This window comes from Bombyx mandarina, chromosome 20 (assembly GCF_030267445.1).
Source record: "Bombyx mandarina strain Sakado chromosome 20, ASM3026744v2".
Classification (NCBI taxonomy): Eukaryota; Metazoa; Arthropoda; class Insecta; order Lepidoptera; family Bombycidae; genus Bombyx; species Bombyx mandarina.
In genome coordinates, this window is record NC_143226.1 from 11,041,244 (window position 1) to 11,065,258 (window position 24,015).

A 24,015-nucleotide genomic window follows, 5' to 3' on the forward strand; every position below is an offset into this window, starting at 1 on the left:
AGTGGCATATAGTATAGCAGCCTATGTATGTACGGTGCGCGATATTGTTGTGCTATGGGGTATATAGGAGCTTGCTGACCTCGTCGAGGAAGCGCTGGGCCCGGGCGAGCGCGTGCGCGTGGTGCGCGGCGCGGTCGCTGGCGGCGCGCAGGCGGTCCTGCAGGCGCTGCGCCCGCGCCGCCAGCTCGCCGTGCGCCCGCCGCGCCGCGCCCGCCGCGCCCCGCACCGCGCCCTCCTCGCCCGCCGGGACGTGCGACAGCCGCGACGGCAGCGACGTGCGGTACTCGTTCAGGATCGACAGGAACTCCTGCATCGTTCAAGGTTTTTTTCACAACCAATACATCTATAGATCCAAACCAAAACTGATTTAAACCAAAATAATTAAATTATTTAATTTAAATGCCTTAATGGGAAAATGCACGCTCTATATTACTTTGTAATCAACGCTAAATGATTATCAGTGATATCTTGTATGGATCAGCTTGTTGCACCATACGGATGGTTGGAAATGGCGGATGAAAGACGATTGCACGCAGCAGAGATGCGAATATTACGGTAGATGTGTGGAGTAACGAGAATGGATAGAATACGGAATGATTATGTTAGAGGAAGTCTGAAAGTTGCACCTGTAACAGAGGAGCTGAGAAGTGCGGGGGATGGTGTGGATATGACGAAATGAAAATGTGGTTGGTAAGAGAGTGTTAATTATGAATGTGGAAAAAGAGGAAGAAATAGACCTAAAAAGACAGGCGATATGTGTAAGAGGGGAGTGACCGAAGAAATGGTACATGATAGAGGAGTATGGAAGGGAAAAACATGTTGCGACGACCCCAAGTGACTGGGAAAAGGGTAGGAAAATGATGATGACTCAGTGATTATCACCTACCCCCAAGATTAGTTCACTCACTTTGCTCTCGTCGACGAATTTCTGAGCAGCCATGGTGATGAACCTCAGGTCTGCTTGGTGCGCGATGACGTCAGACACGAACTCTCTGATGTCGTCCGTCTGCGAGGAGAGCGTGTCCAGCTTGGACAGAGCCGCCTCCTTGTCTTCAAGCGTGCGGTACGCGCCATCCATCCATACGTTAAATGTGTTCAATTCGTTGCTGTTTAGAAGAAAAATATACATCGTTATACATTTTCGGTTCACTAGTGTTTAATATATTTATGATTTTCTATCTATAATGAGGGCACGACCTTGCGGTTACCTTACATTAAGCGGTAACCGGATGTGTTAATTAAACTGGGTATTTTAATTTTTTTTTTGTTTTTTTTTACTGTTTAGATTGGTAGACAAGCTCACGGCCAACCTGGTGTTAAATGGAACGCGGAGCCCATAGACATCTACAGCGTAAATGCGCTACTCACCTTGAGACATGAATTCTAAGGTCTCATTTTTAACTTTACAACGGCTGCCCCGCCCTTCAAACCGAAACGCATAACTGCTTCACGGCAAAAATAGGCGGGGTGGTGGTACCTACCCGTGCGGACTCACAAGACGTCCTACCACCAGTAAAAGGTGGTCATTTAAAAATATTTTATGATGATTTATTCGTAAATCGTACATGAACTTGGCGAGCTCGTCCCTGGCGGCCGCGAGCCTCCTCAGCATCTTATCACATTTGTCAGAGCACTTGTCGCAGCGCTGCTTCAGCTGCCGCACGCCGCGCTCCAGTGCTGCAACCTGGTAACGAAACAACCAAATGTTAGTTACTCTTGTATTTTCCCCCCTACCTATTCGCTGTAACGAGCTGTTCAAGTTACGCGCGGACGGATAGACGAGCTCACGGGCTCAACCTGAACGAATTTACTAACACCAGCCCTAGCTCCAGTGCTGCCACCTGGTAACGAAACAAGCAATTGTAGCTCTTGTATTTTTCCCCCTACCCCCAACCTATTCGCTAGTAGCCTGACGAGCTAGCCAGTTACGCGCGGACGGGTAGGTGAGCTCACGTGCTTAACTTGAGAGAATTTGCTAACACTAGCTCCTAACAAGAGCAGTGCTTCGCAGAATCTACCACCGGATCGGAAACGCGACCCACTGATCGAAGATCCGGCGAGAAACTCAGTGGGTTCTTGTATTTAATGTTCATCTCATTCATCTCCGGATTCGTCTTTCCCAGAGTCTACTAGATATTCCGGCGCCTTAGTAACCTTAATCGACATAATTACTTCAATGCGCCGCGTAGGGCACCGGTGACCTACATGGTAGTCAAAGGGTTACTATTATAAAGAGACCCAAAAATCGACACCACAAAAATGAACATTATGAATCTCTTTGCTTGTGTTCTAAGCGCATATACTTGACTCACTGAGTTGGTATAACTATATTGACACTTCAGAATATGTATGGAGGGTAGAGATAAGGAGAACCGTCTCTGTGTATGTAAGTGTCCGTTAAAATCTGCTAAATAAGAGTGGCGCTACAATAGCAACCGGGCAAATTTTATAAAAGGCGCTGAAAGTTATTAGAATAAGATAGAGAAATAAAAAAGGACGAAAGAACTGTAAGCACTACAAAATCACAAAAAAAATTTTTTTATTTAAAGCTGATAAGAAAATTCAATGGATGTCTCCACGTTTTACCACAGCAATAATTTTAGGTTATATTGACGAAATTAGTTTGGACTACGTAAACACGTGAGGTCTTGTATATTACTACCTATCACTAACTACTCTAGTTATCAACTATAGCTAGCTTATTTAGTGCTGAAAGTAGGACTTTTCAAGCTTCTCCCATATGAGACCGTTCTCCTTACCTATACCATCCTTAAGAGTATGTTTAATCATAGTACCATCCACGAAAAACAGATGGCGTGTGTGTGTGTGTGTTTTTCAACAAAAACCTGCCATTGATGCAATATTTTACTTGACAAATGATCATCGCTAATTAGAATCAACACTCATTTAAACACAATTTGAAGAACAATAGATCGTGAGTACAAAACAATTGAACAGTGAATCAAGTAATTAGGGTTGTCACCTGTCCGGCTTGCGATCATCCGTGACACTGATTGTGATCACTGAATGTGAAATAACCGAATAACAACGACAGGTGTGCGTACAGACAGACGGCCTCGCCTTTATACATTTATAATGTTTTATTTTATTCACATCAAAATAAAGTTTAGCCTAGTAAAACTATGGCACAAACTGAGTTGCTCTATAAAGAGAAACAACATTTAAAGCTATTGCCTCACCATTTTTTATGTTTTAATATTCAAAAATGTTTTAATACTTCTAATGTTCCTTCTTCTAATGTTTCAATATTAAAATTATTATTTATGTCACCTTTATCTTATACCTTTAAACGAGCAATTCTTGTGTATATATATACATATATATAATGTATATAACCTGAATCTCGGAAACGGCTCCAACGATTTTCATAAAATTTAGTATACAGGGGATTTCGGGGGCGATAAATCGATCTAGCTACGATTTATTTTCAGAAAATGTTGTTTTATTCGTGTTTTCAATAATCAACTTTATGACTCTTCTCGACATCTATTGGCGAATAATAATACTATTTTTCTTAATTGAGGGCAACTAACCGCTTTAAAGACACAAGACGGCGTTATAAAAAAAAATCATCATCTAGTAACATATTAACCTCTTTTAAGATTTATGTCATAAATCATATAGAGGTTTATTTATATTATTATTTATAGTGTTTTTTTTTTATTTAGGTGCTTAAATCAATAGTTTTAGTTTTGATCGAGTATCAAGTCGGCTATAAGATTGGTTTCGCACTTCGACTGCCCCGTGTTACTTAGAAAGTATAGCAGTCAATAAAATAACGGAAAATAATATGACACTTAATTCAAGAAATACGAAAGACACAACGAAACGCCTACGGTAAAATGTACCTTGTCTCGTATGCATTACGGTACAAATACAAAAGACGTTTGAACCGTTCCGTGTGAAGCATTTATCATCGTCATACTTCTGACATATGCCATTCGGATTTGACCAATCTAAAGTAAGCGTCGAACAAACAGCCTGTCAAAACTAATACGTCTAATCATTATTTGTGAATTGTACAAGACCACTTAGTGCCTTTTTTTTTATCCTACCTAAGCTGGTAGCCTTGAGAGGCTATTCCAGCGTAACCTTAACTAGTAGGTGAGCTCACGGGGCTCAAACCTGACGACGTTGCTAACACGAACCCTAGCAAGAGCCGTGCTTCGCAGAATCTACCACCGGATCGGAAACGCGACCCACTGAGAAGATCCGGCGAGAAACTCAGTGGGCTGTGTCTGAGGGACTTAGTGGCATCGCATTGAGTATAACAGCAAGATTTATTCTGGTGAGTAATCAATATGTGGTTAACATACCTCATGTGGAGCAAGCACGTCGCCTCCGGACACGAGGAGTTGCTTGGCCTGGTCTGCGCAAGCGGATACTTGACGCTGATGACCCTCAAGGTCATCCTTGATCGACTGAAAAACAATACTTTGGTCGGCAATTCGTACTGGTGGTAGGACGTCTTGTGAGTCCGCACTGCTAGGTACCAACGTCCTGCCTATTTCTGCCGTGAAGCAGTAATGCGTTTCGGTTTGAAGGGCGGGGCAGCTGTTGTACTATTAAAAGTGAGACCTTACAACTCACGTCTCAAGGTGCGTGGTGGCATTTACGTAGTAGATGTCTATGGGCTCCGGTAACCACTTAATTTTCACTTAATTCACAGACAAGCAAGCGGCGCTGATGATACTCACATCACAGTTACTCAGGGACATAAATGCCAAGGTAGCCAAGGGTACTTTTCAAAGCCTCCTTCGAGAGCATGTCATAGTGCTGATGAGACACCGTGGAAGGGTGTTCATTTAATATGAGCGCAATAATTGATAGTAGTTTAGGTGGCGTGTCGTGAAATGATGTAAGGAAATATGAGAATCATCTTAAGCAGTGTGTTGCGTTGGGGTAATTGAGCGTTGTTTGAGATATTTATTTTACCTTTATATGACAAATTAAAGACTTAATAAAAGAGAAATATAAAAATGATACGTTGCTCTTGGCGGTTAAATTTGAAAGGGCATTTGCGTCATGGCGAACGTCGCTTGCTGACATTTTGACTTTTAGAAACTGAACACACGAAATTTTCAATTTGACTTTTTTATGGAAGGCTGTCTTTTTGTGATGTCTTTTGTGCTCTTCACAACTTTAGTTGAGGCATGAGAACGCTCTCATATCTAAAGGAATTAAAACAAACAATGTTTTTCTGTGCCTACCTTCAATGTATTTATCTGGTTACGTAGTTCATCGATATCTTCCTTTGCTGCCTCTTGGTTGGCTAATCGGTCCTCAACATTGCCGATCCATTCCAGCAATTTCGACAGGGTGTCGTCGCAAAGCCTATATTTCTCTTCTACTGCTTGCTACATTGAAAATATGAATTGATTAGTTTAAAAACGTTTATTACATACATCGCCTTATAGAATCGTTTTGAATGTTGCGACACCGATTTTATTTATAATGAAACGTGGTTATTCAGCTCAGGCGATGTTTTTTTTGTTTCCTAATGAAATAGGTTTTTTTTTATACGCGCCTTAAATCATTTCTGTAACTTTTTTTAATTAACACAATAAAGAGATTATTTTGAGCCACGGCGAATTCTTTGTCTCAGTTTTCAGTGTTGTTTTTTACGTTAAAATCGTGTCGTAACCTTCGAAACCTTAACTAGATCTCATTACGAGTGCTTTTCACATCTACTCTACAATTTTACAATGCTTCTACCAATATACATCTGTGCATTACTTTCCGTCAACAAAACAGACCGCATTCTTGTAACCCCCTTTTTTTTGGGCAATACGTAAATTTTGCATGCAAATATTTGAAATTTCTGTATCTAAATAAATAAGAAACCCGAAAAATATTATAAAAAAATATTTACATTTACATAAACCAAAGCCAATTCGCGTGATATTATACAGAATATACACGATGAGGTCTGATTATGTTCGCAGACTAATAGACAATAGAGTGCACTTAAAACTGTGAACGCATTACTAAATTCGATGAGACATTTTTATAAAATTAATTACAAATTCATATTCGTAAAGAATATCAATGCTCCACCAAAACAGTTTGTATATTGATATTCCTTTGAATAGTACATGGCCGTAAAGAAAGACAAGTAATACAAATCTTGCCTTAGTTTACGGGAAAATGCCTGAAAAAGAAAGCCTAAAATATCATAAAGGGACTACGCAAAGATAAAGCAAAGAGAGAACGAACGATTCCAAAAGACCAAGACACCGTTGACAGCGGGAAAAACAAGTGAGGTGACGAACACACAACAGTCAGTGGCTACGTCGGAACACAAATAAAAATGCTTAAAGCGCAACATGCAAGCGAGTGAAATTTAACACAACCCAATTTAACGTACGGTATTAACATTTTCTTATCAACTAACCTCTGATTAGAGTAAATAAGTTAAGTTTAATAATAATATATAATAAAAATACAAGAATAATAATACCTGTCACGTAAATCTGAAACTATTAAAAAATTCTGTGAAGGATTTTAATTAGATCGTAGCGATCGAGGTAAAAAAATTTAAGAGACGCCACACAAAAGTTTCGTTTGGATCATCGCAAAATGTACATTTAAACGAAAGATTTATTAAAATATTGTCTGGAATAAGAATTAATTTCATCAATACTTAATAATATTTAAAGTGAATTCAGTATGCTACTTCAAAACGTTGTTTCATATTTTGTTTGATGAGGCCATTTTTAATGTACCAATTTTTGGGTTTGATGAAATTAAATCTTTCTGTAACGATCTAAACGTAAATCAATAAATACTACCTTCAGTATTTCTATATGTTGCAAATGTTTTACCATTTCATGTTATTGTGAATGTTTGAGACGCGAGTGCCCGCCTTTAACATCACGATAGCATTGCGCTGGTCATGCATTCCAATTGTGAGCACGGATCCAAGGAATGAGTATATGGAGCACTATATTTTTAAGGACAAAACCAGTTGTCATATTATACTGGCTTTGAAATGATTAAGCGAACATAATAGAAAGCGAAAAAAAGCTGACGGTGCCGCGACATCGACGTCAGCCTTTTTCGGATCTTAGCACAAAGTGATTATGGGGGTTAGGTATTTGGCGAGACGATGATGGTTCGCTATATCGTCGTTAATATGATCCCTCACAGGCAAGCATTCACGTTTTAGCTCAAAAGGGGTTCTTTAGCATCGCAGGCAACGGCTGGAAATAAAAAACAACATACATCGAGCCTTACCGGTGTAAGCACACCTCAGTTGCCAGTTTTTCCTACAGGAAAAATTGGCAGTCTTACGTATTGGCGCATTACCTAAATAATTAAGCATCTAATGACATCACAAGAGGCATCGAAATTACACAATTTTGATTTAATCTAAAAGCTTCAATTTCATCTAAAGTAAAAGCTTACGTAGCTTATAAGAAACTTACTGTGCGAGTAAAAAGTGCTTCTTGCACGCAAACGATTTTTTATTTATTTTAGTTTGACATGTAAAAAATACGTAAATAATTATCCCCCAATTCGTTCAAAAAGGAAAACCATTATAATCGAATTAATCCCCATCGAATTAATCGACACTATAAGTTTTGTGAGTGTCGTGCCATGCTAATGTTTAAGCCAAACGCTTTAGAGTAAGAATCACCTCGTAAGAACGGAAACAGGAAATGTAAAGCAACACCTTCGCTTGATAAAAGCACAACGATAAAAAACATTAATAGACTTACCCTCGTTTCTGCTGGCAGCAAATACCCCTTCTTTAGGGCTTTGACTAAATCAATACTGATCCCTTTCTTTGCATCAATCGTGAGTCTGCCTTCAACGGGATCAACCAACCTTTGTTCTATAGCTTGAACCAATGGCAATATCTTTCCGGTCTCCGGTTCCTTGACAACTGTGCTTGACGGATCAACGATTCCTCGTTGGATCGCTTCGTCTAAATTAAGCCTCTTTCTATCAATGACGCTGGTAGTAATGAATGGATCGTTCAAGGCACCGGTAGTAGGATTGTAGATACCGAAATTTAGAGTTTCGATTAAGGTGAAGCTCTTCTTTGGCGTCATGAGTAGACCGCTTTCGATTGCAGCAGATAATGTATTAAGTTTTGAGGTCTCGGTGTCTAATATATTGCCTTTTTCAGCGTCCATGAAACCCTTACGGAAAGCTTCCGGAAGTTTAGTTAGCCTTTTTTTGAGATTATCTTTGATGAGCGCTGTGTCTGCATCAATATACCCAAGTGTGGTTGCGTCTTTAATCGTGAGCACTTCGTTGGAGGATGGATCGGTAAATCGAGCGGTGCTAACGTTAAGGTAACCCTTTTCGAGCGCTTGTTCGAACGTAAGAGGCTCTCTTACGTACACAATTAAACCGTTTTCAAAAACGAAACAAAGCGTGCGCGACCTATTCTGAGTATCGAAAGATCCCTTCGCATTTTTGTCAATAATACTTTCAGTAATAGCTAGGTTAAGTGGAATGTATTTATTCTTATGGGGATCTTTTATGACGGCCGTTTCTGGATCAATAAATTCATACTTGATAGCTTCATCAAGAGAAAATTCCCTAAGCATGGGTTGTTTATAGGCCGCACTATCTGACACGAATTTTCTAGATATTGTTTGAGAAGTAATTGGCTGTATAACAGTCACGAGCAAACCCTTATCGAACGCAGTGTCAATGCTAAATGTTTTCTTTGCTTTTGTATCTAGTACCCTGCCTTTTGCAACATCAACATCACCTTGTTGAATAGCCAATAAAAGCGGTTTGTATTTATTCGTAAAACTATCTTTAACAACTGTAAGTTCCGGATTGAGGAGACCAATGTCGATAGCTTTATTTATATCGATGAATTCGTTTGTGCATGGATCAACGATTTTGCCGTTATCCGCTCTAAATAAGCCGTTTCTAATTATTTCTTCTAGGCTAAGATTTTTCTTTGTCGTTACAACAAGACCGCGATGTTTAGCATCTAAGAAATTGATTTGATTGCCATTAGGTAGAACGTAAATATTGTTTTCATCGTCTACTATACCGCTTTCGATGGCTTCAGTCAATTTAATATATTTGCTAGACGGTATATGTTTTACCAAGGAAGTTTCAGGATTTATGAGCTCTTCAGCTATTGCTAAATTAAGTGTTATTTTACGTTCCGTTACCGGATGAATAAATATTAATTCTGTTATGTTATACATGTTCATGGCTAATGTGTCGTACAAAGTGAAGCCAGCACTTTCAATATCCACGATTAATCCTAGACTCATGGCTTCAGATAAGGGTATCTGGACATCGGAACCTGGTTCGTGGAACTTGCCACTTCTCCTATCAATAATTTCGTTACGGCAACACTCTCCAAGAGACAAAGGTTTTTCAGACTTTTTGTCGAAGTAGCATAGATACTTCGGACTAATGACTGACCTCCTAATAGCTTCATGAAGAGTAATTTTACGATTACTAGTTGGATCAATAAATTTACCGGTCGCATCATCGTAAAGTCCTTGATGCAATGCTCTTTGCAAGCTTATTGGTGCTTTACTATCAACAAGGAGACCGATTTCAAATGCTTTGCGTAAAGAAATTTCTTCATTGTCATTATTTATATTTCTGATCTTACCACTTTGATCATCTATGACTCCTGTTTCTAAGGACTCTGGTAATGACAACTTGTCCCATTTACCTAATCTATTGTCTTGAATGTGCACTGAATGAGGATCGATCAAATGAAGTTTAATTGCTTCAGTAAGAGTGTACTTTTTACCAGTTTGTGGGTCCATAAACAGTCCAGATATTTCATTATAAACACCCTTTTCAATAGCTTCAACGAGCGATAAAGGTTTACGAACTTCAACTAAAACCCCCCTTTCAAAAGCTTCACGGAAGTCAATTTTTTCATCGCCTACAAATATAGTACCTGTTCTGCTATCTACAATACCTCTGTCTACTGCGAATTCAAACGGAATTACTTTACCAGCAAAGTGTACCAAAGTTGACTGAGGATCTATCATTCGTTTCCTTATTGCCCTATCAGTGGGCACTTTCTCTTTACTTTGAGGATGTGAAAATTTACCAGTTTTTGGATCGTAGAAACCCTTAAATACTGCTTCTGGCAAACTTAATTTTCGTTTGGCGGGTACAATTAAACCACGTTCAGCGGCATCTGTAAGGGATATTTTATCCCCGTGAACCGGATCTCTAACCCTACCTTCTTTAGAGTCAATTATTCCTACTTTGATAGCGTCTGACAATGAAATAATTTCCCCCGTTATTGCATTTCTTACAGTCAAAGCTTCTGGATTTATATTACCAATTTTGATAGCGTCTTCTAAAGTCATTGTAACATTATTAATTGTCAAAAGACCCGTTCCAGGATCGTAAAATCCTTGTACGAGACCTTCTTGTAATGTCCATGGTTTTTTATCGCTAAGAAGATAACCCTTATCACACGCATCTTTAAGGTTCATAACTGGTGACGTGATTATTCCTTGTTCAAGATCTATCAGGCCAGACTGTACAGCTTTATCGAACGATACAACTGCCTCTGACTTATCATCTTTAATTTGTATCTCGGTAGGATCTACAAGTTTCTCGTGAATCGCTTTCTTCAGTGTTATAATTTTACCCGATATCGGATTTAGAATTTGTCCATTTTCAGGTGTATAGTAACCTAATTCGATGATATCGAACAAAGTGAAAGTAACAGATTTAGTAGCAACCAATCCTTTATTTAATGCATCGTCTAATGGAATGTATTTACCAGTCTTTTTGTCTTTTAATTTCCCTGTTATTGGATCAACGAGTTTTACATCAAGAGCATCTCCTAATGGTAGGAATTTATCGGTTCCCGTATCTTTTACTTCAGATATTGTTGGATGAACTATGTTCCTATCTACCGCGTCGCGTACAGTAATTAATTGATCAGTCAAAATATCCTTAACTTTTCCCGTTTTGGAATCATACATTTGGCTCTTTATAATTGCTTCAATAGAAACAGCCCGTCGGATGATAGTAATCAAACCGCGTTGGATAGCAACAGATATTTCAATGATTTCTTGCGTCTCAATAATAGTGATAACCCCGTCGTGAATTTCGAGTATACCACGCTCTATTGCGTCTGAAAGAGTTACTAATTCATTAGTTCGCGGTACGGTGATTAACAAAGTCTCATGATCTATCAAGCCTTTTTGCACCGCTTCACCTATAGGCACTAAGGCACCAGTATTAACATCTTTTATTAAACCTGTCTGAGCATTATATAGTCCTTGTTCTAGCGCGGATTCAATTGTGACCTGTTCCGTTATTGAAACATCATCAGGTTTCTCTACAATCCATCGCAATTGAACGCATTCTAAGAAGGGCACGCGTTTACCGGTTTTCGGATTGACCATGTGACCTGTGGTTTTATCAATTATAGGTCTAGCGATAGCTTCATCAAATGAAATGTAATCGTCCGATTTAGAACTTAAATCTTTAACTAATATAGCCTCGGGATCGAATATTTCTAAGCTATAAACCAACTCTTCAAAGGATATCTTAGCCCCTGTTTCAGGATTTAAGAAAATACCTTTCTCAATATCATATACGCCCATTTCTGATAATTCTTCTGGGGTTAATCTTTGAGATATAGCGACACAGTAAGTGGGTTTGGTCTCTTTCAACACTACACAATTTTTAGACAGTACATCAACCTGTACAAATCGGCTTATCTGTTCCTGTTCAAGAGAATCTTGAACAGTAAGTGGAGATTCAACTCCGTTTATGATAATCCTACAAATTTTAGGCTCCACTTTACCTTGAGCAATAGCATCGATGAGCGTTACGTTTTCATATAATGGTTTAACAGGAGTCGGTTTCTCTTTCGTTACATTCTGTTCAGTTATTTCATCAATTACCCTTAAGGGTTGTCGTTCGGCATCAATCAACATGGCAGATACGGTCTTACCGTCCTTAACAACTGTCTGAATTGGACCTTCGAACTCTGAGACTTTTTGTTCTATAGAAATGGTCGGTTCATATTCAATTTTTTTACTTGTTATTATTTCTCCAGCCTTGGTTGTAGTTTTAGTTATTACTTGGTGTTGTACAATCTGTTCGGTGACTGTTATATCAAAATCCTTAAGACGTTGCAGAAGCATCAAATCTTCAGGATTGTTAGATTTTAATACTTCGTTATATTTTATATATGTGTCTTTATCTATAACACCTCTATTTAAAGATTCCTCCAAAGACATATTTTCACCTGTTTGTGGATCTTTAATGAGAATGGTTTTAATAACTTTAGTTTCATGTGATACTTGTTGGTGATCTGCATTATCTTTAAGCTTCTCATAACTCTCAGAGTCAATGACACCCTGTTTTAAAGCGTCTTCTAATAGTAACTTCTCGTTTGTTTTAGGATCAATAACATATACATCTCTGACATCGTACGACTTAGAAGAATCTTCATATGTTTCATAAGTATCAGAGTCAATTATACCTTGTTCAAGTGCCTCGTCTAATTTCAATTTCTTACCAGATTTAGGATCTTCAATAAGGAATGATTTTGTTTCTGAAGTTTTTGATACAACTATATTTTGTGGACTATAAGATTTGGCAGTATCTTGTAATGTGTCATACTCCTTTTGGTTAACTAAACCACGGGTAAGGGCTTCCTCTAAAGTTACTTGTTCACCGGTTTTAGGATCTACAATGACCGTTTTGACGATGTCAGTTACGGTCATAGTACCTTGTCGTATAATCAAAGAAGATTCGTCAATCGAACTTGGCTGCAAAATTTCCCTTTTAGGACTAGTTTCTGTTGAAGAAACTAATCCTTCAGTATTTGCAATTTGCCCAGATTTTTTGTACTCTTCATAAACATCGGGTTCAACAAGTCCACGCTGATAAGCATTATCTATGGATAATTTTTCGCCTGATTTCGGATCGACGACTACTACTGTTTTGATATATTCAGTAACCTGAGAAGTAGTAATATCTTGACAAGTATTACTTTTTATAACCTCTTCATATTTGCCATAAGCCTGTGAGTCAATTAAGCCGCGTTGACGAGCTTGATCTATAGGCAATTTTTCTCCAGTTTTAGGATCAACTACGACTGCATTTTTAACAATTTCAATTACTTTAGATGCTGCGTAAATAGGTGCACCCACAACGGCTACAAGCCCCAACTTCGCTGCATCTGCGAAACTAATTTTTTTCCCTGTTGTGTCTTTCACTTTGCCAGTTTTTTCGTCGACAACACCTTTTTTAATAGCTTCTGGGAGTGAAATCTGAACACCTGTTTTCGGATCTACAACTTTAACATTCTGAGATGGAACGACACCTTTATTTACAGCTTCTAACAAATCTCCAGACACTCCAATAGCTTCTGAAATAACCAAAGATGTTTTAGGATCAAAAATAACACCCTCGGTCACTTCGATAATTTTGGGAGGTTCAGCTATTTTTGTTTCTACTTCGGGTGATTTCTGTTTTATAGAAGCTTCATCAATAGGTTTAGACTTGATTATGTCTTTGGGAGATACATCTTCAGTTGTTATTTCATAACGATCTTTAGAAACATCCGTAGTATATTCTTTATCAAGCACTTGTGAAGATTGGTAAGGTTCACTATCAATTTCTTCAATAGTGACCTCAGATTCGTAATCTTCAGGACTGATCTTGTATGAAGATGCACTTTGAGTGACCTCTATTGTTGTCACAGTTGATGTCTTAGTAGCTGTTATTGTGCTAGTCGTCTGTAATGAAGACTTGGATGGATCTGTTTTTGTAATTGTAGTTTTTGTAATTCTTGTTCCTTCATCTCTTGGGGTTGACTGCTCAGGATTTTGTTTCGCCATATCTTCGTCATTTAATTCATGACTATCTTTTTGTTTCACTATATCCATTTCTTGTCCTGAAATTGGTTTGTCATGCTTGGGGGCTTGTTTAATATGTTCTGTAGTTAATTTCTCGGTTACTGTCATTTGCGTTTTCTCATTTTCAGGTTTAGTACCGTATTTAACCTTTTGACATGTTTCAACAACTTCTTTGAGATCAATAATATTTTTTTCTAACACTTTAGATGATTCAAGAACTTGCTCTTCGTGCTTGATACTAGTTTTACTTGGCACTGAGGTAGCTATCTGATGTTCAGGCTTCGTAGTTATTGATGATGGTTGGTTGGCAGAAGTTATAACCTGTTTTTCCGTTGATGATGCTACGGCAGTTTCAGTTTCAATTTCCCTTTTTTCTGTAGGAGTAATTTCCGCTTTTAGTTTTTCTTTACTGACATCTTTCTTAGGATCCTCAGATATGCTAGGCCGCGACGGAATATCCTTAACACTTACTTTAGCATCTTTCACTTTTGGTTCTACTTCAATATTACGTTGAATTAATTTTTTAGGCTCTGTAACCTTGTCAACAGTCGCTTTATCAGCGGACACAATTCTACTTGGTTCCTCAAACACTTTGTCTTGCTTTGGTTGCATCAATTTACTTTTCACCGCTTGAGCTCCCTGTACTACTGCCATACCAGCGAGTACAGGAGCTGCGACCACAGCGACTAGCCCAATTTTTGCAGCTTTCTTTATATCTACCAATTTACCTGTTTTAGGTTCTTTTAATTGTCCTGTTTTGATGTCAATAAGCCCTATTTTTACAGCTTCTTGTAAAGTAACTGGTTTAGCAGCCTCTACATTGTATATTACAGATTCAGGATCTATAATTTTTTTAGCAAGAGCATCTTTGAATGATATTAGTTTGTGAGGTGATTTGGGATCCTTGAATTTTTGCGTTCTTTCATCAAACAGAAGTTCAAATGCTTCATTTAGATCTAGCATTTCTAACTCTTTTTTCTTCAGAGAAGGCTCACTAGAATCTGGCTTAATTTCTGTAGTTAATACTCCCGAAGTAACTGCATCTGGTATTGATAGAGTTTCGCCTGTATTAGGATGAGTGAAAGTGCCGGTTTCAATGTTGATATAGCCGTGACTTAGCGCATCTTCAAAATTAATATTGGTATCAGAGGTAATAAACTGTTCCTTACTGGTTTGTTCATCTCTCACAATACCTTTAAGACGAGCTTCATCTATAGTCATGATTTCACCGGTTCTAGTGTTTTTTATTTCATTCGCATTGATTAATACATAATCAGCGAGAAGTTCAATCATTTTTGTTGTGATGGTATGCTGCGATGTAAATGTTTCAGTAATAGTAGTTACCACACCGCTTGTTTCCATAGCTATTGGGTTCGTTTTAATGGCCAATAGTCCTTGTTCCAAAGCTTTGTCAATTGGAAGTATTTCCTTAGTATCTGGATTAATGAAGATACCCTGTTTAAGATTTATAGCACCTTTTTCTAAAGCATCCTCTAAAATAATAGTATCAGACGTTTGAGGGTAAGGTATTGCCATAATCAAGTCTCTGTTAATGGCATCAGTAAGTGAAATTAATTCACCAGTAAGTGGGTGTTTTATTTCCCCTGTATGAGGATTTATTAAATTCTTTTTAATAGCAACATTAAGAGTCATTGCTGCAGGAGGTATTGTTTCATCTTTTTTAATAACTTGGACATCAGAGAAGACTTGAGCGTTGACAGCGGTTAATAAATCCATGGAACCATCATTAGTTTTAATTAAATTTTTACTATCATCTATCATATTTCTGGTAATAGCATCGGTTAAGGTTATTTTCTTTCCCGGTGCTATAGATACACTTGACAATGGATCTACGATATCACAAATTAAAGCTTCTCTAAGTGTCAAAAGGCTACCTGTCTCGGGATGTATAATCTTACCTGTTACTGGATCGAGTAACCCTTGTTCAAGAACTTCGGGAATAGTTAAACTTCTTGCAAGCGGTATCAGAACTTCATCTTGACCTTCACCGTCTAAGATTCCTCTATTTATCGCTACTTTAATCGTTAAAGTATCACCATGTACTGGATCTACTAATTTACCGTCGTTTTCATCAACTAACCCGATATCAATCGCTTTTTTTAGATTAATAGGAAGGCCGTTCTCATCTTTATAAGCTTTAACCGACTCTAAAATATTTGCTGTATCTTTATCGACTAAGGCTTTCTCGAGAGCTTCCATAGGTGTTACTACACGTTTTCTTAATTTTTGAAGAATAACGGGTTTAGACTCTATCGGGATATCAGGAGTGTTTTCTCTAACAGCAGCGACTTTGTATTTGGGTTTTAAATTAGCTTTAATAATTTGAATTACTTCAGGCGGCTTGTCTTTTTTGTCTAATGCCTGTGTTGTTATCACTCGCCTGTTATCAGCAGATAGACTATTTTGAATTGATTCTACTGTAATGAATCCTTCAGAAACAGCAGCACCTACTGATATTGGTTTCGTGGTCGAATGTGAAACAGTAACTGTTTTACTATTCGATATATTTATGGGTTCAGTCTCAAAGTTCTGAGGTGCTTGGCTGAAAGTCACTTTGCTAGTACTAGGTGACTTAATATCATGATAAGTAATGGAACCTGGTTTTTGATCACTTACCGACAATACGTATTTTTTGTATGAAACGGGATCTATTAGGCCTCTTCCATAAGCTACATCAAGTGGTAATCTTTCCCCGGTATTTGGGTCAACCACCACTGTAACAGTAGCGGCTCCCTCCGGTGATGTCTTTGTTGTTTGAGTAACCGTGATTGTCTCTGTTTTTGTTGTATGTTCGCTTCTTGGTTTGTCGCTTTCTAACGTCCTATCTCTAATTTCTTCTTCATAGCGCTTATACGTATCAGGGTCAACTAAGCCCCTTTCATATGCTACCTCCATCGGTAATTTTTCTCCCGTTTGTGGATCAACTACCATAGTACTCCTTACAACCTGAATAACTTTAGAAGCCGCAACTAAAGGTGCACCTACAACAGCTATCAAACCTACCTTTGCAGCATCTGCTAGAGTAAATTTATTTCCTGAGTTATCTATGTAATCCCCTGTTTTTCTATCAATAATACGTTTAGCAATGGCTTGCTGCAATGTTATGAATTTCCTTGTCTGAGGTTCAATGACTTTAACAGTGTCAGGAGCGACAGTACCATTATAAGCAGCTTCTATTATATTCTCTGAAACTCCAGAAGGAGTAGATATGACTAAAGCTGTGGCAGGATCAAATATAACCCCAGGTGCTACCTGTACTGGTTCTAAAGCCACTTGTTCCTCTATTTCGAGGTCACGTGGATACGTGGTCACGTCTGATATTTCCGAAATTTCCATTTTATCTGGCATACCGGCTACCGATGTAATCGTTATAACTTTTTGAGATGACACCGATTGAGTTAGGTGAATAAATACAATATATTTACTTTCTATTGCTTGTAACATTGTAATAGTTTCAGTGATATATTTATAACGACCGACATGATCAATTAAACGTAATTCGAGTGCTTTATCTAATGGCATTTCTTTACGAGTTTTGGGATCAATGACTTTTGCGGATTCAGGATTAATTAGGTTTAATTTAAGGGCTTCTTCAAGGTCTAAAACTCTGTCAGTGCCAGGAATAACGAACATACCCGTAGTAGGGTCGAAAAAGTTAAGATGTATAGCTTCATTTAAAGTCCACCCTCCTCTCGGCAATTCAATGGTGTTTTTCTTAATGGTCATTGAGGTTACCGAAGGTTCAGTGACAACAGATTTTGAAGTAACCGTCCTAATTTCTTGGACTACACTTTCACGCGGTTGACTAACCTCACGAACTGTGTATTCAGGGCTTTTTAATGTTTCTGGTCGACTATCGCGCTCAACCTTACTTTCGGGACTAGAAGGTAGATCTTTGATAAACGACTTTTTCGTTATTTTCAATTCTACTACTTGTCCCGGTACTAAATCTTTTTTAGCTACTCGATCCGATATGTGAACGACACGTGGTTCGTTCTTTTCAACCCCTAATAAACCTTCGTCCAGAGCTTGCTGTATTGGCATCACGGTGCCCGTGGTTGGGTCGGTAAAGGTCTGAGTGTTTTCATCGATAAGTCCCCGTCTAATAGCTTCAGCAAATGTGATTAGAGTTTCAGTACGTTGAGTTGAAGTCGTATTAGTCACCGTCACATAGCGTTTAACTGTTTTAGTAACTGTTTGCAAAGTAAGAGTGATATTTAACAAAGAATTCAAAAGTGCCGCACCTTCGGGCGTTATCATATTGATCTCTACAGCTTTATTGAAAGGAATAGGTTTTTTAGTGGTCGCATCCAGTAAATGTCCCGATTTAGGATCAAGAATATTTTTGAACACAGCATCTAAAACGCTAAGTTCCTTACCGTTCTCGTAAACACCTATCTTTCTGTTGAACATTTCTAAAACTTCAGGTCGAACTATAGATACTTTAGTGCAGTCTTCTAGAAAGACGAAATCCCCACTTTCTGCTTTCAAGAAAGTTTCACCATTCACATATTTTAAGTTGCCTTTACTTAAAGCAGCATTGAACGATACGAATTCACCTGATTTCGGATCTCTGAAACCGTCAATATCGAAAATGGATCTTTGCGAAACAGAAGTAATAAGACCGCGGTCGACTGCTTCCGGTATAGTACATATCTCATCGGTCAGATTATCCCTAAACTTATTATCCGGAAGAATTATTTTGGCTCCTATCGCCTCCGATAAAGTAAGTAGCTGACCTGTCGTTGTATCTGTTACACATTTAACATTGTCGCTGTCGAGAATACCGACTGATATAGCTTCTAATATATTCAATGGAACTCTGTTGGATAGGGAAAATATTTTACCATCGTTAGTCATCAAATTGTTATCGCAAACGTCTTTAAGGGTCATAGGTTTACAAATGTAACGTTTATACGCCGCTTCCTTGAAACTAAGCTTCTCTTTTGTAACATTGTGCACGTATTTAGAATGTTTAGTGTTAATTATATTCTTCTCGATAGATTCAGAAAGAGTTATTTTTGTGTCGTTTTTAGGATCAAGAATTTCCCTAACGTTAGGGTTGATTAATTCATTTTGTATAGCAACGTCTATTTGGAATTTGTCGCCCGAATTCCTATCCAAGATCCAACCGTTGTTATCTACTAAGTCTTGACTTATCGCGTCCGACAGACACAGCGCGCTCGATTTGATTTTGATAATCTCGTTGTATATAAGGTACCCTCTTTGATAGGCTTCGGCGATAGAAATGTAGCTTCCATTGGGTAATCTATAGAGACCTTTGTCAAGGTCGACTTGTCCTCGACTGACCGCGTCCGAGATACTCATTCCTTGGGTTCCGGGCCCTTCGCCCTGTACAGTTACCTTGATCCTTTTTTCTGCTGGATCAGACAACCCTTGTTCAGCGTCATAGAGTTCTCGCTGTATGGCTTCCAGTAGAGTGACTTCGTTTCCGTCTTCGGTCATTCCACACGGCCCAGTGAGCCTCGCAGCTAGCTTAGGGTCAATAAGACCTTCTTTGGCTGCTTGTTCAATCGTTATAGTCTGTCTCGTGTCGGGCGAAGACAGGAGTCTTCCTGTGCGAACGTCAAGTATTCTCATACTGATCGCCTGGCCCACTGTCAATATTTCTCTGGTTTCGGGATGCACTATACCCCTCGATTCGATGATATTGGGACCTTCATACATTCTGTGGACGCGTTTTAGCTTTCGAACATCAGGTCTGTCTTCGTCCGTAATTATAGTCTTTGTTGTGTACTTAGGAGATGTTAATTTGCCATTGGTCATTGATTTGATCGGTGCTTCACCGTCAAGTTCCGTAGTATGTGAGGTTCTCACGTATCTGTTACATCGAGAAACAAACAAAACAATTTTACGTGTTGATACACAAATTTATACCTAAGCTGGAAGCAGTAATAAAAAATTTTAAATATAATTATTCAACTCACTTTTCTGTGGTATATTGTGAGGTGTATGTGTGCTCTGTGGTTGTGTCTTGCATATTGAACTCCTGCCGGAAGGATCTTGCCGAACGAGGAGCCATTGCCTCCACAAGGCGCTGCAAAATACATTAATTCTATAATATTATTTTTTTAAATTTCATTCTTAAATATAACTTAATATGCCCGGAGAACGCTATCATCTAAAACCGCCGCATCAATTCAGTGCATTTTCGGATATCATTTCTGCCATTTAACAAGCAGCGCTGGAACGGAGAACTATGACACGCCATTCTTCAAACGGGTTTCTTCTTTTTTTTCCTACCTATGCTGATAGCCTTGAGAGGCTATTTCAGCTTCACACTAACGTGTAGGTGAGCTCACGGGGCTCGAACCGGAGTGTTGCTAACACTGGCCCTAGCAAGAACAGTGCTTCGCAGAATCTGCCACTGGATTGGAAACGCGACCCACTGAGAAGATCCGGCGAGAAACTCAGTGGGCTGTGTCTGAGGGTTAATTCGCTCGTCGAGCCCTTCGTCGCAAGCGACGGGTTCGACGAGGACGGTGGCCGGTGCTTGTAGTGCCTAAAAGCACCGTTAATGGGTGGCCCCATATTGAGCATTTGATATATTGCAATATGTTGTTTGTTGTATATTGACTACTGGTAAGTAAACATACACATATTTATATTATTTTCATGTTTCCTTCAACTGAACTTAGCGAAGTTTTGTCAATACATGTAATAAGTAATAAAAGTTTACTGCAGAATAGATTGGGTTGAATGAACTCCGCATTTTTGAAGTATATGAAGTATTAAAACAAATCGGGTTTTTCGTGGATGACACGGTTGTTTTATCAACAGTAAATGTAATATTTGTGTGCATACGTAGGACATATTTATATGACGGATAAATTCTATATAAAGTTATAAAATTCGATTATCAACTGAATGTGTTTAATGATTATTGAACACAGGAATTAGAGTAGAATATGAGGAATATTTATCTCAATAAACTAATTTTTAAGTTTTTTTTTTTTTTTCAATATATAAATTCCAAAAAAAAAAATACAATATACCAACCCGACACTCATAGGCGAAGTCATATTCATATTCGTCATCCATTTTTAAAACGTCACTAATTCAATAAACACGCATTCATTTACACTGCATTAATTGAATTCGCTGTTCGAAAACATATCTCACACATCACTGACTGTTTAGAAAAAAAGAGAGGGGTTTATTTACGAATAAAACATGCATACGGCATGAATGTTTTTCCAGAATTTTAGATGTTAATGTTATTGAGTTCTTTTTGTACGATCCGCGAACCGAAAAGAAAATTAACTAAATTTGGAACGTCTGATTAAACTAGAGAACACGTTGTTTTAAATGAGATTAGAAACAAAAAATAATAATGATAATAATATTAAAACGCGACGTAGGTACAACCCGAATGGCGTCAACGCGAAAACTGAATGAAAGCCAAAAAGTACAAACGAATAAAATTTAAAAAAAAAAACAAAACCGAATCCGAATTTAAACTATTTCGTAACAACGTAACACGTCTAGACGTACGAAATATCGTGGCGTGTAACTTCGATTTTCGCGAATCGATTCGGGACATTTAAATATATAAAAAAACCACACACTAGTACATTACTAACATATCCGTTCACAGTTCTAATACGTGTTTAAAGTTTTTTTCAAGTGTGCGTTGAATTAACAGCTGTTTTGAGGTGGTTATTTGAGGTTATGTGACTAGTCTCACTCGATAAGTATAGTTAGTATATACGTGAGATGCGCGCGCATCCGCGCCGGTGCACTGCCCTCGAGGAAAACTTGACATTGTGACATGGTTTTCGGCAGCGCATATTATTAGATTTGTATTATTTGCGTATTCGAGTACAAAAAGTTAATATTATGATGTCAACTGTATTACGAGATTGTAGATTTATTTCGAAATTTGTACAAAAAAAGTTTGTGACGTAGATTTTATTAAAATATAAATAATAGTTTAAAAAAAACTTAAAAAAAATACGCTTTTAAAGAAAATTCAACTAAAAAATAGAAAATAAGCTTCCTTTTTAGGATATGATCAAAATATTTATAACTATTGATACCATAACGCACCCCACGCTTTTTTTTACAATAAAATCATTTTTTCTTACACTACTTTTAATAAAATAAAAAAAAAAAATTTTTTTAAATTTCATCTGAATCAGTCGGTAACTTAACCGAGAAATGGGTGATCGTGGCGTGGTAGTTTCTCTTCCTGGTCTTGACGCAGACACTCCGGTTCTCAGGAAAACAAAGAATCGCTAATCCCGATTAACCCAGTAAGGATAACGGATCAAACTGTTTAAAATATTGAATTGTCATTGGTCTTTAATAAGTATATCAACGAGTTAATCCGACGTTTTGAAGGGGGTCAAAATCATGTTCAAAGATTCCGTTACATACTAACATACATACGTCTGAAGCTAATAAAAACGTATTAAAAAATACATAGTAATATCGAGATCAAAACCGTAAAAGTGGCTTCAATTAAACACCGGAGATTTTAAGCACATCGATTGGACGCACTTATATATTATGACTGGATTATGGTATTTAGGTTACCCCTCAATAATTATGGCGCAATAAACATTTATAATGCAGTAAGCACATCGTACAGATATATGAAGTATGTGCCTATACATAGACCGTTAATGCATTTGAAACAGATGTGTAGAAAGTAGTATAAATTTTTGAATATTTTCTTTAAGTTTTTCTTCTTGCTTAGGTGTATGAATTCTTTGATTCTCTGTACTATAAGAACCCGACTGATAAACATGCATACAGACGTAAATTTCGTTTTGAATTTCTTAGATGGGTGTCGGAGCTCACAGCCCACCTGGTGTTAAATGATTACCGGAGCCCATAGACATCAATAACATGACATGATGACAACGACATATGATTTTTGAAAATTTTTTTATTGCTTAGAAGGCCGAAGGAGCTAACAGCCCACCTCGTGTTAAGTGGCTACTGGAGTCCATAGACGTCTATAACGTAAATGCCGCCACCCACCTTGAGATATAAGTTCTAAGGTGTCAGTATAGTTACAACAGCTGCCCCACCCTTCAAACCGAAAAGCATTACTGCTTCACGGCAGAAATAGGCGGGGTGGTTGTACCTACCCGCGCGGACTCACAAGAGGTCCTACCACCAGTACAAGAATAGACGAGAACAAACAAATTTGTTCATAGCTCAAATGTTTGCCCGTTGCTATCAACCTTAGTTCGCTTACTGTTGCACCACCGTATCAGTCACCGATTTTTTTTTTTTTTTTTTTTTCGGGGGGAAATCCTCATGGACTACCTCCGCCTGGGGAAAAGCGGAGGGGCGTGCCGGACTCCTACCGGCTAAAACCACCCCGGTGTCCACCCACACGTGCGCGCAGGGCCGCGGGAATCCAAATTCTTCCGCAGCCCCACACCAGTGCTGGCCCGGTCTGTCCAGGCCTCGTCTCCTGCACGAGGTAGTGAGGCATTCAACTACTCCGTGCATCGCCTCAGAGGCACGCGCCGACACCCGCACGCGCCTCCGTCTCGGTCCATCGAATAGGGGGCGAGGGCTTTCCCAAGTCCCTCGCCCCTGGACCCATTCATGGGGGGCGGAAAAGGGCGTTGTCCGCCCTTGTCCTACGCCCGGTGCGCCTTCTGCGGCCGGGGAAGGGAGTCGAGATCTCCCTCTCCCGTTCTGCAGTTTCCTTCTGCGACATCACGTTCTCGCAGAAGGACACCACCGCGTCCCACGACTCTGCGCTGCCGACCATCCTCCGCACTACGGCCGGCAGCGACAGATCGTTTCCTACTTCATTTGTGAGGACACGGCGCTGCTCCTCCCAAGCTATACCGTATCAGTCACCGATATAACAACGGAATACCGCCAGCCAACTTGACAAAGGGAGTCGAGATCTCCCTCTCCCGTTCTGCAGTTTCCTTCTGCGACATCACGTTCTCGCAGAAGGACACCACCGCGTCCCACGACTCTGCGCTGCCGACCATCCTCCGCACTACGGCCGGCAGCGACAGATCGTTTCCTACTTCATTTGTGAGGACACGGCGCTGCTCCTCCCAAGCTATACCGTATCAGTCACCGATATAACAACGGAATACCGCCAGCCAACTTGACAACATGACTTAGAACG

The 24,015-nt window shown here is 38.9% G+C and overlaps 1 protein-coding gene across 50 annotated transcripts in view; it reads right to left on the bottom strand.

The window, feature by feature from the left end:
* shot (dystonin-like protein short stop) overlaps positions 1–24,015 on the bottom strand; it is a 249,701-nt gene that overhangs the window by 69,865 nt on the left and 155,821 nt on the right. For 48 of the 50 annotated variants that reach the window (XM_089736075.1, XM_089736073.1, XM_089736066.1 and 45 more), the window contains 7 exons: positions 19,832–19,941; positions 7,743–19,725; positions 5,232–5,378; positions 4,338–4,442; positions 1,566–1,684; positions 908–1,106; positions 80–307 (listed from right to left, as the gene is read on the bottom strand). In XM_089736075.1, coding sequence (XP_089592201.1) covers positions 80–307; positions 908–1,106; positions 1,566–1,684; positions 4,338–4,442; positions 5,232–5,378; positions 7,743–19,725; positions 19,832–19,941 — 12,891 coding nt within the window. The remainder of the gene's footprint in view (positions 1–79; positions 308–907; positions 1,107–1,565; positions 1,685–4,337; positions 4,443–5,231; positions 5,379–7,742; positions 19,726–19,831; positions 19,942–24,015) is intronic. The other 2 variants (XM_089736099.1, XM_089736100.1) reach the window with 2 other exon arrangements.